This window comes from Sminthopsis crassicaudata, chromosome X, assembly GCF_048593235.1.
Source record: "Sminthopsis crassicaudata isolate SCR6 chromosome X, ASM4859323v1, whole genome shotgun sequence".
In the NCBI taxonomy this organism is placed as follows: Eukaryota; Metazoa; Chordata; class Mammalia; order Dasyuromorphia; family Dasyuridae; genus Sminthopsis; species Sminthopsis crassicaudata.
In genome coordinates, this window is record NC_133623.1 from 3322161 (window position 1) to 3338880 (window position 16720).

Genomic DNA, 16720 nt, shown 5'->3' on the forward strand with positions numbered 1-16720 from the left:
CCTGGCAACTGCCTCCACAAGAATTGGTGTGTGGTGGTTATATTGACATTTGAAGGCTAATGGGCGAGATGAGACAAAGCATGGAAAGAGTAATCTGAAAGAGAAAGAAGAATCGATCAGCAAGTCTGTCATCAGTGAACTCGCCTCTTACCGATTTTTCGAAACCACTGTACTTCGTTAGTCCACACTTCCAAAGTCAGTTTCTCTTTTGCTACCGGCGAAGCAACCTTCCCATAAGCTGCATCAAAGAGAGAGTATGGTATCAAAGCTCTGTACTGGTGCTTAAAGAGAATTATTACTCCTTCTCAAAAACTAGCTTTCTGCGTGCACCCCCAAAATAATTTAAAATGAGAAAAGTTTATCATACTTAGCTCTCAAAATCAGGAAGATCAAACTTTGGAGAGTCTAGTCACCTTTGGGAAAACCATACTCATTAATGCCATCTGATATAACAACCTGACATCTCTGTCACACTTTAAGCATGCACTATCTCATTGAATCATCACCATGATTGTATGAAATAGCAACAATAGTATTGGCTCCATTAGTTTTAACTCTGAAAGATTAAAGAACTTGTCATTGGCTACACAGCTAGTAAATTTCCTAAGATACTATTGAGATAAGGAGATAAACATTAAAGAAACAAACAGAAAAAAAAAACACAAAAGAATGATCACAAGACAATTCCAATCATCAGAAAAAAAAAAAACAAAAGAATGATCACAAGACAATTCCAATCAACTTGGGAATGCCATTCACATACAGAGAAAAGAACTAAGGAAACTGAGTGCAGAACCCCAAAGAAATCAAAGAAAGAGGAAAAATCTTTATAGCTGCTCTTTTTATGGTGGCAAAGAATTGGAAACTAAGGGGATAGCCCCCCAACTCAGGAATAGCTGGACAACTTGTAGTCTATGAATGTGATGCAATACTATTGTGCTATAAGAAAGGACGAACCTGGGAAGATGTGTATGGGCTGATACAAAGAAAAGTGAGCAAAATCATGAGACCATTTTATGATAACATTATAAAGACAACGAACTGTGAAAAACTATGACCAGTGCAATGACAAACTCTGTTGCCAGTCGTGAAGCCCTGGCCAAGTGACCAATGAACGCACTTATGCAGAACAAGACCTATATCTATTTTGAACATGGCCAATGAGGGAATTTATTTTGCTTGACTCCATATTTGTTCCAAGAAGTTTCTTGTTCTTTCTCACCAGGAGAGGTGAGAAGGAGAGAAAATGAATATTTTTCTTAATTTAAAAATGTAAGAAAAAGAAAGAAGTGAGAAAAGGGAAGAAAGGAGATTAGGAATTGAAAGAATACTGACAGGATGGCTTGACATTTCTTGAGCTCTCATGCTCCATGCCCTCCCAGACCTTTCAGAGACATACAGGCTGGTTTTTCATCACCTGTGCTCTCTCAACAATGCGACTATTTTATATTCTTTTAAAAGGGTGAGTTTGTAGGTTCTGATTGGTTTTTGACCTGTGGTTTCATTGGCCTAGGGAACTCCCAGATGAAGAAACTCCCTGTCAATGCAGACTGGCAGCTTCTCTACAACTTTGTCTTAGAGAATTACCTAGGACATTGAAGTTACGTGACTTGAATAGGGTCACACAGCCAGGTTGTGTCACACACTGACATAGACATTGATCCTGGATCCTCCCAGGCTCTCTCTCCACTACACTACACTGTCTTCTGGTGTGTTTCAAGAAGAGAGGAAGGAGGTACCCTGGATCTTCCAGGTGCATAATCTTGGAAAGCCTTGGGAAGAGAACCTTCATTCAAGTCAGAGCTCAAGGGCAAGGGGGACCCCAGCAGGAGCAGAAATTTGTCTAATACAATCTTACACCAAATACTTATGCGTGAAGGTTAATTAAAAGAAAGGAGCATAGAATCCAAGGGTGGCTACTGGAGGAAATATAAATGTGGGCTTCACATTGAAGCCAACAGGCTCCTCACTGCACTTCAAGGCCTTCCTAGGGCCATACCAAAGTATTAGCTGGACTACAGAGAGAGAAAAAGCAAGCAGAGCTTACCTGTTTTCACCCAAAACAAAAGTCTGCTCATTTCCTCGTTTCTGTAACTGGAAAGATTAAAGGAAACACATGAGCACATATCTGTCTCAGGATGCTCTGAGGCCAAATGAAAAAATCCCCCAGATGAAGAGAATGCTGGACCTTGAGTCAAACAGTCTGATTTGGAAGCTGGTGATTACCTTGGACAAGGCATCTCGGCTTTCTCTGAGCCTCAGCTTACTTCTTTGTAAAATAGGATCATTCCAACCCTGCTGACTTCCCAGAGACATTGTGAAGATCAAAGGAGAAAAGGGATGGGAGAGCATTTTATAAAATTGTAAAGTACCCTTCAGGTACAAAATGTCTCTGTTCTTATTCACACACCCTTTAGGCAATGCTCTCCCAGAGTTTATCATCATTATAATGATGATTTCATTCTTCTCATCTTTACATTTAATTTATATCCTGGACTTTTTTCATGTTCACTTTATGCTCTTCAGTTCCTCCTTTGAGTCTTACTACCATGTTGTGAGGAAGGGTGACTAGAGTCACTCACCTCCATTTTTTGGTTTCCACAGCTGAGGTTCAGAGAGGCTAATTGGTTTGCCCATGTTTACACAGCTAGGTGCCAAAGAAGAGGTCTGAGACCGAGGTCTCTATCCATCTATTCTAAGTTTTCACGAACCTAATTTACCCTTTCTTGTAGTATAATTAATATTATAATATAATAATGTAATCAAATATGGAAACAATATAAATGATTTCCATCAAATAGGCTTTCAAGGAGGAGATTTGAATTACTTGAAAGCAGACTTTTAAAACACATTTATAAATTCAAAGTTAATATGTAGACAGAAACTTTGAATTAAAATCCTAGAAGCCTTTGGTTTGAGAAACAGGAAGTATCCTTTGAGATCCTCTACGACAAATCCCTCACTGAAGAGATGAGGAAATTGTGCTTCACAGAGAGGAGGAGACTTTAAAGGTCACAGGGCTCATTCCTGGGCCCAGAACTTAGGCCCTCTCACTTCTAGGTAGTAGCATTCTCTTGACTGTATTTATGTTGGCTCATTACAAATAAGTCTGATTTATCCATTAAAGTAGGCTCTAAGCTCTAAATGGAAACATTAGTCAACACCATTCAAACCTACTTTGCATTGGTCTAGGAATTTTTAAAGTATTATAAGAGCACTTTTCAAAAAAACCAGGATTTGGCCTTTTCCTTCCCCCATGCCCAATACAAAAACAGAGCAGTTGCCTGAGACCTGACTTACAAGGTCGGGCCAACTGAATAGCCTTCAAAGCACCCCTTTTACATCTGATGCTAAAGGCTTCTGCCTAGAGCTGACACTAAGGTCTGTCTGCCAACGTACCTCATACTCAGATTATGGATACCTGCTTGTGCAAGCTAGTATGCAAGTCTGCTGGGAGACAAAAGATTCTGGGGTTTAAAACAAGGAGGGCAGGAGGAGGAAGCAGGCCCAAAGTTCTTGACCAATAGGAGAATTCAGAACTGTTGGGGAGCTGGCAGGTTGAGCTAAACTAGTCATTTTCTTCAGGAGATCATCCCTCAGCAAAAATCTGAAGAGATTTTTTTCCTTTACATTTTCTAGAGGCAGAGGATTCTCAGAATGAAAACATGGATACCCAATTCTCCCCCCAAGTGCTCCATCCTTAACAGGGCTGCTGAGTACCGCCAACCTCTTCACTGGTTGATATAGCCCAGAAACTGGACAGAAACAGCAGACTGGATACTCATAGACAAGACTCAAGACCAAGAAGGTACCCCTCCACTAAGAGGACCAAGAAGGTACCCCTCCACTAAGAGGACCAAGAAGGTACCCCTCCACTAAGAGGACCAAGAAGGTACCCCTCCACTAAGAGGACCAAGAAGGTACCCCTCCACTAGGAGGACCATGGGTATCCTCTGCAACTCTGAAGCGTCCAGACTCTACCAGAGGGACTTACATAACATTTCCTTACCTGTTTTCTTCTAAGTCGACAATGTGAGAGATTTGTGAAATAACAAGACGAATCAAACATCTGTACAAAAAAATACAAAAAACAAACAAATAAATAAATAAATAAAAGGATGTGGTACTCACAACAACCAAATCCCACAGCACTTCTAGCCTTGCCACTACTGCCCTCAGGTACCCCAACACAGAAATGGCCTGGAAGGCTAAGAAAAGTAGGCCCATGGCATTGCTAGCCCCAAGGACAACAATGAATTGCTGAAGGAGATCATGGAGGTTTGGCTGCTGGACAAGGTTCCCAAGATTACAAAATCAGCAGCTTCCCTAGAAGCCACTGTTTAAGGCAGGAGGCTAGAAAAATGCCTCTGGCTTCCTTCTAGGTGAAGACTTCGGGCTACAATACAAACTATACTGTGCTGAGGTAGGGGTGGGGCAGGAGAACTAAGGGATCCTGTTACCTCATCTCTCTTCACATCTAAAACAAGCTAACATCTGTCAGCATCTTGCCCGGACCCCATAGAGCTTGTTTTGAGAGCCAAATGAGAAAAATGGAAGCAAAGAGCTAGATTCCTATGAGTGCCTATTAGTGATTATTTCAGGATTTTCTTTAAAAGAGCTGCCTCAAGTCACTGGGAGAAAAGCAATTCAGTAGAGGATGGGTTATGTTTTCTGTCTCCAGCCCTTTCCTGGCCAGCAGATGCCAGAGCATGGCTCTGAGACAATCTTGGCCTCTACCTTCCCTTTCACTGACCCATTTAGGAGTCCAAGCTTTCCCCCCCCCAGCCTTAGAGTAAGCTGAAATTCTCCATCCTGTGGGCAGAACAAGGGACCACCTGATTTTTCCTTCTCTCTTGGAGCAACTGGATTTCTCCTTAGCATATGGAAGAACCATGCCACCTGGCTGAATGATTTCCATCAGCAAAGTTCACAAAATATGACAGAACAAAATTCTAGTCCTTACTTTCTCCTTAGGCTGACGACTTACTTAAAAGCAATAAGTACTTGTTGCAGGTCTTCCGAATACTGAGCCAAGTACTCCAGAGCTCTAATGGCTACTTCTTGCTGCCCATTCTGAAAAGATGACACACACATTTACAAATGTTAAAAATGGACTCTCACAAACCTGAACAATGTTTCCATAGTCTAGGTTCTTCTTCCTTGAGAAAAGAGGATAATAAGAATACGTGGGTTCTGCATTTTTATAAGAACACCACTAAAAGATGGGAAGACAAATCCACAAAGAACAGGTCTGAATACCCGACTGCAACCTCTGTCCTTAGCAAAACTTGAAATGCCATTTGCAAAGCCATCCTCAGGAACAAACAAATGGCCTCTCCACTTCTTCTTTTATGTGTGTCTGCTCAATTTCCTGAGGATGGCTCATCTAGCTTTCATTCAGCTCATTTAAATTATTACAGCCTTTCTGGGTCTCTTTTGCCCCCTCAAAAAAATCAGTCTTTCCCGGAATCAGTCCTATTCCCAGTTCTTCTTCTGGCTCCCCTTTGCTTGCTGCATCAATTATAAACCTCTAACCTTTTCTTTAAAAGCTCCTGCTATTCAGCTCCTAATCACAGAATTACCTGCAATTCTTCCTCCTCCCCGGCACACATGTCTGACGTATGAGCACATTCAGTACTGACCTTTTCCTAGACCCACGTATATTTTCTTATCAACTCTTTAGATGCTGGTGAGACATTTATCGAATACCTACTATGTGCAAGGTGCCAGGGAAGTGACGTAAACAGCAATATATGGTAGCATGTAGCAGATGCTAAAACAATACTGGAGACAAGTACTGAGTGACTCCCTGACTGGGCACCTCAATTTGAGAGCTAATGCTCCCACTGCTTGGCTGAGGGACCCTGGGAAAGTTATTTGGTCTTATAGCCTCAGTTTCTTCATCTGTAAAATTGGATTATTATTTGTACTAAATATATAAAAATGTCATGAAAATCAAATATGTTAATATACATGAGGTACTTTGTAATCAGAGAGTGCCATATAATTGTAAACTATTTCAGTGACAAGAGCTTTTGTTGAATTGCATGTTTTTGAACGGAGTTGTTGCTAAGTTTAGAAGAAGGTTAGAGTGAGTAAGGAAGGAAGCCCAAGCTTGGAAGAAAGGGTGGGATTTAAGGAAGGAGGTAGGAGAGGGTGAAAAAATGAGCAGACATAGAAATATTCATGGTGCATTTGGGATGTGAGATAAAAGGCAGACTAAGTGCAGAATTAAGGTTAGGAAGTGAAACTTGAGAAACAGGCAAAGACCAGATTGTGGAGGGCCTTGAATGCTGGGCTAAAGGATTTAGACTAAAAAACAGGGACTTGTTAATGATATTTCAGTAAGGAAGTGATGGATTGGAGTAGGTTAGGGGCAGAGCCAAGAGTCAAGAGAACTTCTGGTGGTGATTGATATAGGAATGCACTGGGATGGCAAGCAGGGAGAGGTTAGGGAAAATTAGGGAAAATGATCTCACAATTAAGGTGCACAAATAGACACAAAAAGGGAATTGGGGGGGGCAACTGACACTTGAACCTCACTCTCTTCTGAACTGGTTAAAGGAAGGAAGAATACATATATACACACAGCTGGGAGCAAAAATATAACTCAGCAGAGGGCATATGGAGTAACAGTGCCCTGGCCTAGGATGGCATTAGTGGCCAAGTCTACATAATCTTGCCCTCTCCCTTCCTAGAAGGGGAAGGAGTCAGAAGCAGAGGATGATGGGCATTTGTGCTTCCTAGATCTAACTGTTAAAGGAGCTGAACAAGCTTACCAAGGATCTCAGACTAAACTACTATGTAGAGGATGATGGCAGCAATGAATCCCCAACTGAGCTACATGACAGACAGTTGCATTTCAACTTGGAATTTCTTCAAAAGATGGTATTTCCCCAATCAATAATTGGTCAAAAACCATGAAGTAGGTCTTAAGGGAAGAAATCCAAGTTATCTATATCCATGTGAAAAAAAAATTCCAAGTCACCATGCAACATAACCATCTCTGAAGAACACCTCCCAATCCTCGACTAGCAAAGCTGACAAGAGGAAAATGGCAAATGCTAGGGGAAAAAAAATGAGTGTATTGATACGCTAATAGTAGAGCTGTGGATTGGTTTCCATTCTGGAAAACTTGGAGGATCTATGGCCCCAAAATTACCATACTGAGAGTGATCCTGCTGCTAGGTTTCAACCCTTAAGAGATTAAAGAAAGAGGAAAAGGACCAAGATGTACAAAAATCTTTTTAGCAGCTCTTTTTTCTATGTGGTAGCAAAGAACTGGAAAGTGAAGGAGTGTACCACCATTTTGTACAGAGTGCGTTCCTAAGTTCATTCATTCACTGATGAAGATATAATAGGCTCCATGAGAGTAGAAGCCAAGTCTTATTCCTTTTTTATGTGTCTAAGAGCACCTATCACAATCCTCTGTACTTAAAACAAATTCAGTAAAGAAATGGCTACAGATTTGCAAGATGGTTGCACTATTTCTCTTTCAATCTTGAAGAGAAAAAATAAAGCAGATATATGCATTACCTCTAAAGCGAACTGGGCGGCCAGACTAAGAAAAGCGGTAGTTGATATTTCTTCCGTATTCGGTTCTTTTTCTTGTGCAATTGAGTTTGCCACACATTGCTCCAGGGCATCAACTGCGGCTAAGGCTAAGATATAAGGAAACAGAATAAAAATATTTAAGGACTTGACACAAAAGACACTTTTTATTATAAGTGTACTAATCTGCTAAGTTCATTTAAAAATATTTAGTATATTTTCACAAAATCATATGTACAAAAATCACAATTGCCTTAACCATCAAGTATCAAAACTGTCATTCAATCAGAATTACTATGTCTTTCACTTAATTATTTTTTATAATGATATTGTTATATGCATTATTTTCTGAAGTCATTTCCTTTCTAATCTCTTACAGCACAATAGTATTCCAACACAATCATAACCAAATTCATATGGTGTTGCCATTTTTATTATATTGGCTTGACATCCTTGCTTTTCCTTGGATCTTATAGGAAAAGCTTCTAGCTTATTTCCATTACTGATACTGCTTGTTCTTAGTTTTAAATACTCACCATTTTAAAGATAATAGATCATATTAAAAGCAAAACCAACAAAAATTATATGATTATTTTAATAGATACAGAAAAAGCTTTTGAGAAAATATAACATCAATTTATATGAAAAAAAAACACTAGAAAGCAAAGGAATAAATAGAATAACAATTCTACTTAAATTAACTTACTTATTCAGTGCCATACCAATCCAAAAGTCTAAAAATTATTTTATAGAGATTGGAAAAAATAACAAAATTCATCTGGAAAAACAAAAGGTCAAGAATATCAAGGGAATTCATGGAAAAAAATACCAAGGATGGTAGCCTAGTTGTACCAGATCTAAAACTATTATTATAAAGCACCAACCATTAAAACTATTTGGTATTGGGTAAGAAATAGAGTGGTGGATCAATGGAATAGATTAGGTACACAAGACACAGTAGCAAATTTTTGACTATAGTAATTTGCTCTTTGATAAACCCAAAGACCCCAATATTTGACAAAAACTGCTAGAAAAACTGTACAATAGTATAGTGAAAACTAGGCATAGACCAACATTTCACAACCTATACAAACATAAAGTCCAAACAGATACATGATTTAGACATAAAGGGTGATAGTTGCAAATCAGGAGAACAAGAAATAGTTTATCTATCAGATCTATGGAGAAGAGAAGAATTTATGACCAAAGAAGAGAAAGAGAGAGAACATTAGGAAATACAAAATGGATAATTTTGATTACATTAAATTAAAAAGGTTTTTGCACAAACAAAACCAATGCAGCTAAGATTATAAGGGAAGCAGAAAGCTAGGAAATAATTTTTATAGCCAGTGTTTCTGATAAAACCCTCACTTGTAAAATATATGGAGAACTGAGTCAAATTTATACAAGTCATTCCCCAATTGATATGATAGTAAATAAAATAAAGAACAAAATAAAGATATGAAATACAATAAAATAAATAACAAATTTTTAAATTATAGTTTCTTTTTAAAAAATTGTTAATTTTTCAAACAACAAGCGATTTTCATTAATCTGTCTGTTCCAATCTCCTTCCCTCAGCAAATACAAAAGAAACAAAATAAAAACCAAATTTCTCAATATTATCTACGTAGTCTGGCAAAACAAATTCCCACAGTGGACATGACTGAAAATGTGTCTCTATCTACATAATATTTCAAGAATTACTGGTTTATTAGAACCAGAGGGCAAATTGATGATAGAATCTTACCTATCATCTCCTGAAAGGAATCCCCCAAAGGAAAAATCCTAAGAATGACAAAGTCAAAACCCAACATTCCCAAGACAAAGAAAAAATATCTAGAAAGAAGCAGTTCAAATCCCAAGGAACCCCAATCAGGATTGCAAAAAACCTAGCAATTTTTGCTTAAAGAGGGCTTTCAAACATTTGTGATAAAAAAGAGTAGAACTGAGTAGAAACTATGAAATGCAAACACAAAATTCAGGAGAAATCTTGAAAGAAAAGTTTGAGTAAATGGAAGGAGCTGGTTGATGATATAGGGCTAACATTCTAATAGAGGAAAAAGAAATGCAGATGGGGGAGGGAATGGGGAAGGAGGAAAAATTAGCAATCGTGGTACCTCCTAAAGAGGCACTGAAATATTTTTAAATGCACAGAAAGGAAGAGAGAAATGGAAAAGAAATCAAAGACAAAGACAGTTTTGGTGAAATTATAAATTTTTTTTCAAAAAACAATTGGTATGAAATAGAGATCTACAATTTCATAGGCAACCCTCCTTTTCTGTGCTGCTCTATAAATGGAAATGTTCCCTTTTGGGGTGTTTAAGTTGAGAACAAAATTAAAAAAACAAAACAAAACAGAAAGAAGGATCCAATCTCTCTACTGATGGTACAAGCCATCAGCGCATCTTTGAAAGAAAGAAAAGGAAAAATCTGGCAGTTTAGAACATTGAAACTGAACCAAATGCAGATTTGGTTTATTGGTATGTCATTTCCTCATGAAAAATAGACGATGGAGAAAGGAAAGCTGAGAAAGCAAGCAATTTTTCTTCCATCATGAAAAACTGGCATTGGTTACTGAGGGATAAAGAAAGATGATGAGCAACATGGTACTGTGTTTACAAAGTTAAATATTAACTTGAATGTTCAAAAGGAGAGAAAAAAAAGAGAAACAGAGAAATAAAATGGGGGGGGGGAGAGAGACCTGGTGTTTCAGTCATCAAAACTCTAAATCTTTCTTCAGCATCCCGTATCCAATAAAACCCTGAAGTTCACAAAAGCAACTACTAAAAGGAGGACTCTCTGCTTCAGAATGTCCCACAGCGATTTCAACCCCCAAGCAGGATTGAGCTTACTAGGGTAACTCTTCCTGTCTCTTTCTGGATTCAGTGCATAGCCCAAACAACAAGTGCTAATACCAGTTACAAAGCACTTACCACACCCCCTTCTTCATATAACAATAATAATTATTTATATATTCATAAAAATAATGTATTTACATAGTTTGAAGATTTCAAAGTGCATTCCATGTTCTCTCACATGATTCACACAACCCTACAAGGTGGGTGCTATAATTATCTGTATTTTAGAGATGATGAATCCGAGGCAAACAGAGGTGAAGAGGCAAGTGCAAGTAGGCAAGACCTCAAGGTCCCAGTGCTCTATTTTAATGGCATCCTTACACTGCCCATCAGCAGAAGCTGCTAACAGGGCTTCCTGACCCTACTCCTTTCCATAGTTTGCCTCTCAATTTTCGGGGCTAGTTCCATCTGGAATCTGTAGTCATATCTCTTCTCTACTGCCAGAGGTCACACTCTTTGAGGCTGTAACCCGTCATCCGTTTTCTTCCCTCACTTTCTGTGATAAAAGCCATCTTGATGGCCACACACCTCCCTCCCTCCATACAAACACAACCATCACCAGCACCATTGGCTACACCAAGCTCAGGAGAAATTCCCTTACCTTCGTCAGTGTTGCCTCTGGAGACTGCGATCTTGAATATAATGAATTGTGTGAAAATATTGGCGGCGTCATATATTTCAGCTTCTTTTACAGCTTCGTAGGCCTGGAAAGAGAGAAATGAGCTCTGTTGGTTGCCAAGACTGAAACTGAACAAAGAGAGTCCCAAGGACTAGTAACATCACTGAGCTACCACAAGGAAGTTTCTCATCATCAATCCCACTTTATGTTTTTACATCACTGACTTCCCTCCTCCCCTCACTTCCCAGATGCCTCTTCTCTTGTACTGAATCTGAACATGCTGGGAATGCCCATCAGTGAATTCTACCACCTTGGCTTCTCGGGTGGTCTTCTGAGCTCAGCCTTGGCGGGCCTTTGGCTGTATTACAATAGCTTTTTTGAAGGTCATGAAGGAAACTACTAGTACATTGTTTCCATTGTTAATTTTGCTAGACTTCCTTAGTGGTAAATGCCTCATTATCCTTCCCAATCCCAAAGTTACACCTCAGTTTGAGGTATCTACATCAACTAGTTAACTGAATCAGAGGCAACATGCACAGGGGCAAGAACCTAAAAAGCTGATTGTGAGCACTGATTCTGTCACTTAGTAATCAAAGGATTTTAAATATGCTCTCCCCCCCCCTTGGGAGGCTCATTTGGGATGCCAGGCCTTTTATACTCTGCTTCCTAGACTTGTGAGGAAATCATGCTGTAAACCTCAAAGTGTTGCATAAACGGTACATATGAAGTGATCTGTTGCTGAGATTGCCCCATGTGGTTGCTGTCTTACCCAGATCAGTCTCTATGACAGGAAAGTTTTAAATCAAAATAAATAAATAAATAAATACCAAACTTCAAAGGAGGCCAGGGAAACACAGGTGCCCAGAGGGCACAGGAGCTCAACCTGGCCCCTTTTGGAGATGATTTACTAGTTGTTTGTCTCATATGAATCCCCCACCCACCCATTCTTGCTGAATGTTAGACTTTGGGGAAAAGAAGAAGAAAGTTGTCGGAGCTGATCTAGTCCAATGTTTTCACTTTATAGATGAGAAATTAAGTGACTTGGCCCAGGTATAAATCTACTTCTAGTCACTCATCAAACTCTGTCACGGCTACCTCCAATTCCTAAGAAATAGTCAAACAGAGGCTACAGAGGCTGGGCTTTCATATGTCAGAGATATTGTAGAAACAATTTCTATATTTGACAAAAGGTTGGACTGGATGATCTTGAAAACATCCTCCACATACTAGACTCTGTGAAATCTATTTATTGATTTTATACGGCTAGGTGGTGCAGTGGAAAGCGCACTGGGCTAGGAGGTAATAAAATAATGAAGAGTTAGGTGCAAATCTGGCCTCAGATACTTAGCAGCTGTGTGGTCCTAAGGCAACTCACTTCACCTTTTTCTGCCTCAGTTTCCTCAACTGCAAAATGGGGACAATACTAGCTTCTACCGCTTAGGATAGTTACAAGGATAAAATGAGGTTTGCAAAATACCTGGCACTTTGGTAGCTATTAGTACTGTATTAGTACCTTCTTTTCCATTCACACTGCCACTATCTTCATCCTTTCCCTAGCTAACTTTTCAGATAGCCTTTATGCTCTCACTCTCTCTCCTTTACAATCCATTGGAACTTACCTAAAATAGTATTTTCATTATCTAATCAATCATTTTAAGTCCTGATTCTTTAGACTGTTATTTAAAGTTTTCCAAATCTAAATAACAGGGAGGCCAAGAAGGCTGAAAAGTAAGGAGTTCTCCTAAACCCTCCCATGAAGTCTTTGCCCTGCTACTCCATTTGGGGCAGCAGCCTTACTTTCCGGAGCCTTTTAGATCCCCACCTTCATGCACGTGCTTTTGTCATTCTCCTCACATTCATTGGCTCTCTTTATCCTTCAAGTCAGAGTTCAGCCTCTCTTGCCTGCTCATATGACCTCTGAATTCTCACCGGACTTAAGAATCTGTACTGCACATACTATCTTTAAGCCTTCTCTTATTATTTCTTCTAATGAAATCCTTTCTCTAGACTAAGACTTGAAGCTCCTAATTGGCACAGATCGTGTCTAACATAATCTAACAGATAACAGCTCTCCTGTTATCTGTCCAAAACCAGATGATCACAAGGTGACAAGTACTTCACAGAGGGGAGCTCTGGGTTCCAAGCCCAGCGGGGACACTCATTTGCTCTGAGATCTCAAGCAAATCACATAACTTTTCTAAGTCTCAACTTCTTTATCTTTGAAATGGGGAGTTTAGATAAGATGACCTTTTAGGTCTCTTCCAGGATCCATAGCATTCGATAACATCATTACAGTCATCACAACAATGACAATAGGTTTACAAAACACATTGGAGAGATATTAACTCTTTTGGTCCTCACAACCATCCTGGAAGATAGGTACTAAAAGAGCCTGTTTTATAAAGACTGAACTTGATGCTGATCAATGCCTAAGATTTGTACCATATAATTACACCCTGTGCTCAGAAATAAACCATCATCTCATGGCTTCTGAAATCTTGAGTTTGTGCTGTGTTTCTACAGTTGAATGTGTGAAAATGGCTGTCAACCATCTTCTAGAGAGGCACAAAAGCAACCCCAACCGGTTAGAAAAGGCCTAATAGGATGTACTTGATGCAAACAGGAGCTACATCTCCACCTAGTGGCCAAAGGAAGATGCTGATTGCTTTTAGGCAACAAGGCCAATTCATTTTCAGGCCTACTAGAAAGGGGAAAGATCTTTTGGTCCACCCAAGCTTTTCTGAGATTTTTATCCAACTCTCAGGAGAATGACCGACCAGGCAGAAAGCATCTGAAAGCGGGTGCGCCAGATTTGTGCTTTCTCAGAAAGTGGGTATTCACAGTTTGAAATGAGGCACAGTGTTTTGGTTTTGTTTTTTTTTACTTTGCAGGGATCTACACTGTGCGGAGCTCCCTATTACTGTTGAGGATCCTATCATCCCTCAGTCCCCTAGGCTCACAATCTCAGTCTCACTCTTAACTCTTCACTTCTCTCAACTCCCACATCTAGCCAGTTGCCAAGTCCTTTTTTCTATATCGCCCCAATGTAGGCCCTCAACACCTCACCCCCAGACAGTAGCTCAGTGGGAGGCAGGAAAGGTGAGGGAAATGTCCTGCCTGCCTCTAGACTCTCCTCAGTCCAAGCCATCCTCTATTCAACCTCTAAAGTTATCTCCCTAAAGCACAGATCCAACTATGTCACCCCTCCCCCATTCAATTAATAGCTGGTGGCTTCCCATGACTTCCGGGACCAAACAAAGTCCTCCAGCATTCTTTCATCATCTAAAATGGATTCCTCCCAAAAAGTCACTTCACTGTCAAGGCAAAAGACTGCTAGAAGTCAGAAGCAATCGGCCCAGAAGGTGAAAGAACAGGATTATTACCTGAGCAGATTTTCTTCCAATGTTTGATTGAAAGAAATGTTATCCTTCAATCTGTGACAGATTTCAAGAGTAACATTGCAGGTGGTGACCTTTCACAGCTACAAGACTTTTAATTGATGGAGTAGACTGTCAATTAAAAAAAAATAATAGAAGGACCTCCTTCTTCCTTCTCTCATTCTAGGGAACAGTTCTGGTAAAGCAGGGGAAAAAAAAGAGCCCTGGGAATACTTTGTCTTGCAGTTCTTGACAATCTGAAGGCAGAGCTGACATGCTCTCTTTCTCCAGATGACCTCCTCAGCCTTGCACAAAGGGGTAAGCCCTCAATATTCCATGAATGGAGAATGACCGAGTATCCTTGGCGACAAGGAGTGTCAAGAAGACATAAAGAATAGTGTCCCCACCAGCCATTCTAGAGACTCTATAGAGAGCCGTATTTGCTATCTCCCCAAAACTGAGAAACTAACGGACCTTATCCAGCTGCTTTAGATGAATGTAGCACGAAGCTCGATTTCTCTGTAGTTTAGCAAAGTCCATATCAGTTTGCCCTGATGGATAGAAACTAAGCGAATAGTCATACCATTGCAGGGCTTCCATATAATTTTCTTCCTGTGGGTCAAGAAGAAATACACGTTATGAAATGCACAACTTTTTACTGTTTTCTTTAAGTGTCTCTAGAAGCCAATACGATTACAGTACTAAAAATAATCCAGGTGAACTTTAGAAAGAAAATCCCCTTTTTTTCAAGCAACGCAAACATTTCCCAAACAATGATTGATCTCCTTCAAGTGCACTCAGGTTTTAAAGGATTTAAAGGCTAAATGTCATGATTTATACTCAGTCCTGATCAGCACACATGGGAGAGGGTAAAAACACTAAAGGGAAACGATTTGGGTGATTTAGAAGATTACTTTGGTAGCTTGTGAAAAAATGTATTAGAGAAGGAAGAGGTTCTGGGGATTGGGAGACCATTTAGCACATTAAAAGTTTGTGATAGCCTTTCTGACCTGAGGAAAAGGAAAGGAAAGGGTAATATAAGAAAGAATAAAGATTTCCAAACCTCAAAATTTTGGGCAGCTTGATTCCAAAGAATATTATGTAGCCAGTTAAGTATTTTGAAAGGCAGCTCTTTTCCTGCATGATGGGCTGAGAAAAAAACAAAATACTCATAAACAGAAATCTACACCTTTCATGTCAATCAATAGTATTGACTCTAAACTAATCTTCAAGCAGGGATTGAAAACAAGCACATTCAGAATGACTCTCATCAGCATCCATATAACAAAAGCTATCAAAATCAAGTAGTACAATCAGAATTTATGAGACAACACTTCCATCGATCTGTGACAGTTTTCCTTCCATCAGTCTCTTTTAACCCATTTTCTGAGCTCCAAATCTGATCATTTCCTGGCAAGGTAATAAGGTTGTGAATGAGCCGACAGCAATGCCAGAAATCATTAATAACAAAGAGCATTTCTAGTGTAATGTACTAACGAGATCAGGTCAAGTTCACAATAGAGGCCAATTATGCCTTAGAGCACTTGTAAAGCACTTTAAGACCAGATTTACACATAAGCTTTATCAGTTTAAACCCCATGACTCACAGCCAAGTATGTTTGGTCTAGAAATTTACAAGGTTCCAAGACATTAGCCCATTAAGGAACCATTGACACTGTAATAGCATGCTAGCTAAAGGCAGAATTCGATATAAACACAGACTTTTTCCTCTCCTTCTGCCCTTTTAAAAAAAAAAAGGGAGCCTGTATCAAAGTCTAGATTAGGGCTCCTGAGAGAGCCTGACGCCTAGGCCAGTCAACAAGCATTTGTCTAACTATTTAGCCTTCAGGAATCGGAAGCTACTTAATATGTTACCCACAGATGCTCCCATCCCAAGACGTGTATGGCTATCACACATACCACACGTGGGATGGAGCAGGGCGCAGAGACAAAAAAAAAATCACAAAACTTGGCTCCAAGCACTGCTTCTCCTATTTACTCAGTCCCTCAGCTTCATGGTGGATCAATTTCTCAATCTAAGAAGTGATGGGGTAGTGGACGGAGCACAGGAGACCAGAGTGAGACCTCACCTCAGTCACTTACTATCTATGTGCTCATGGCCAAGGCCCTTAAAGTCTCAAAACTTCAGTTTCCTCATCTCTAAAGAGAAGGATAACAATATGTGTGATACTCAACCTCCAATGGAGAAATGAAAAAGTATTAAATGACATAGTAAATGTGAAAGCATTTTGAAAATGGCAAAATACCAGAAGGCTGCAAGGTAGTATTCAAAAGCTCATAAAACTGTGGCT

General features: G+C 39.6%; 1 protein-coding gene across 2 annotated transcripts in view; it reads right to left on the reverse strand.

Annotated features, from left to right (window-relative positions):
• Positions 1–16720, reverse strand: part of TEX11 (testis expressed 11) — a 133549-nt gene that overhangs the window by 23092 nt on the left and 93737 nt on the right. For both annotated transcript variants that reach the window (XM_074277463.1, XM_074277462.1), the window contains exons 16-23: positions 15472–15557; positions 14883–15020; positions 11014–11116; positions 7537–7661; positions 4988–5073; positions 4010–4069; positions 2048–2094; positions 152–238 (exon numbers count right to left, since the gene is read on the reverse strand). In XM_074277463.1, the coding sequence (XP_074133564.1) occupies positions 152–238; positions 2048–2094; positions 4010–4069; positions 4988–5073; positions 7537–7661; positions 11014–11116; positions 14883–15020; positions 15472–15557 (732 nt within the window). The remainder of the gene's footprint in view (positions 1–151; positions 239–2047; positions 2095–4009; positions 4070–4987; positions 5074–7536; positions 7662–11013; positions 11117–14882; positions 15021–15471; positions 15558–16720) is intronic.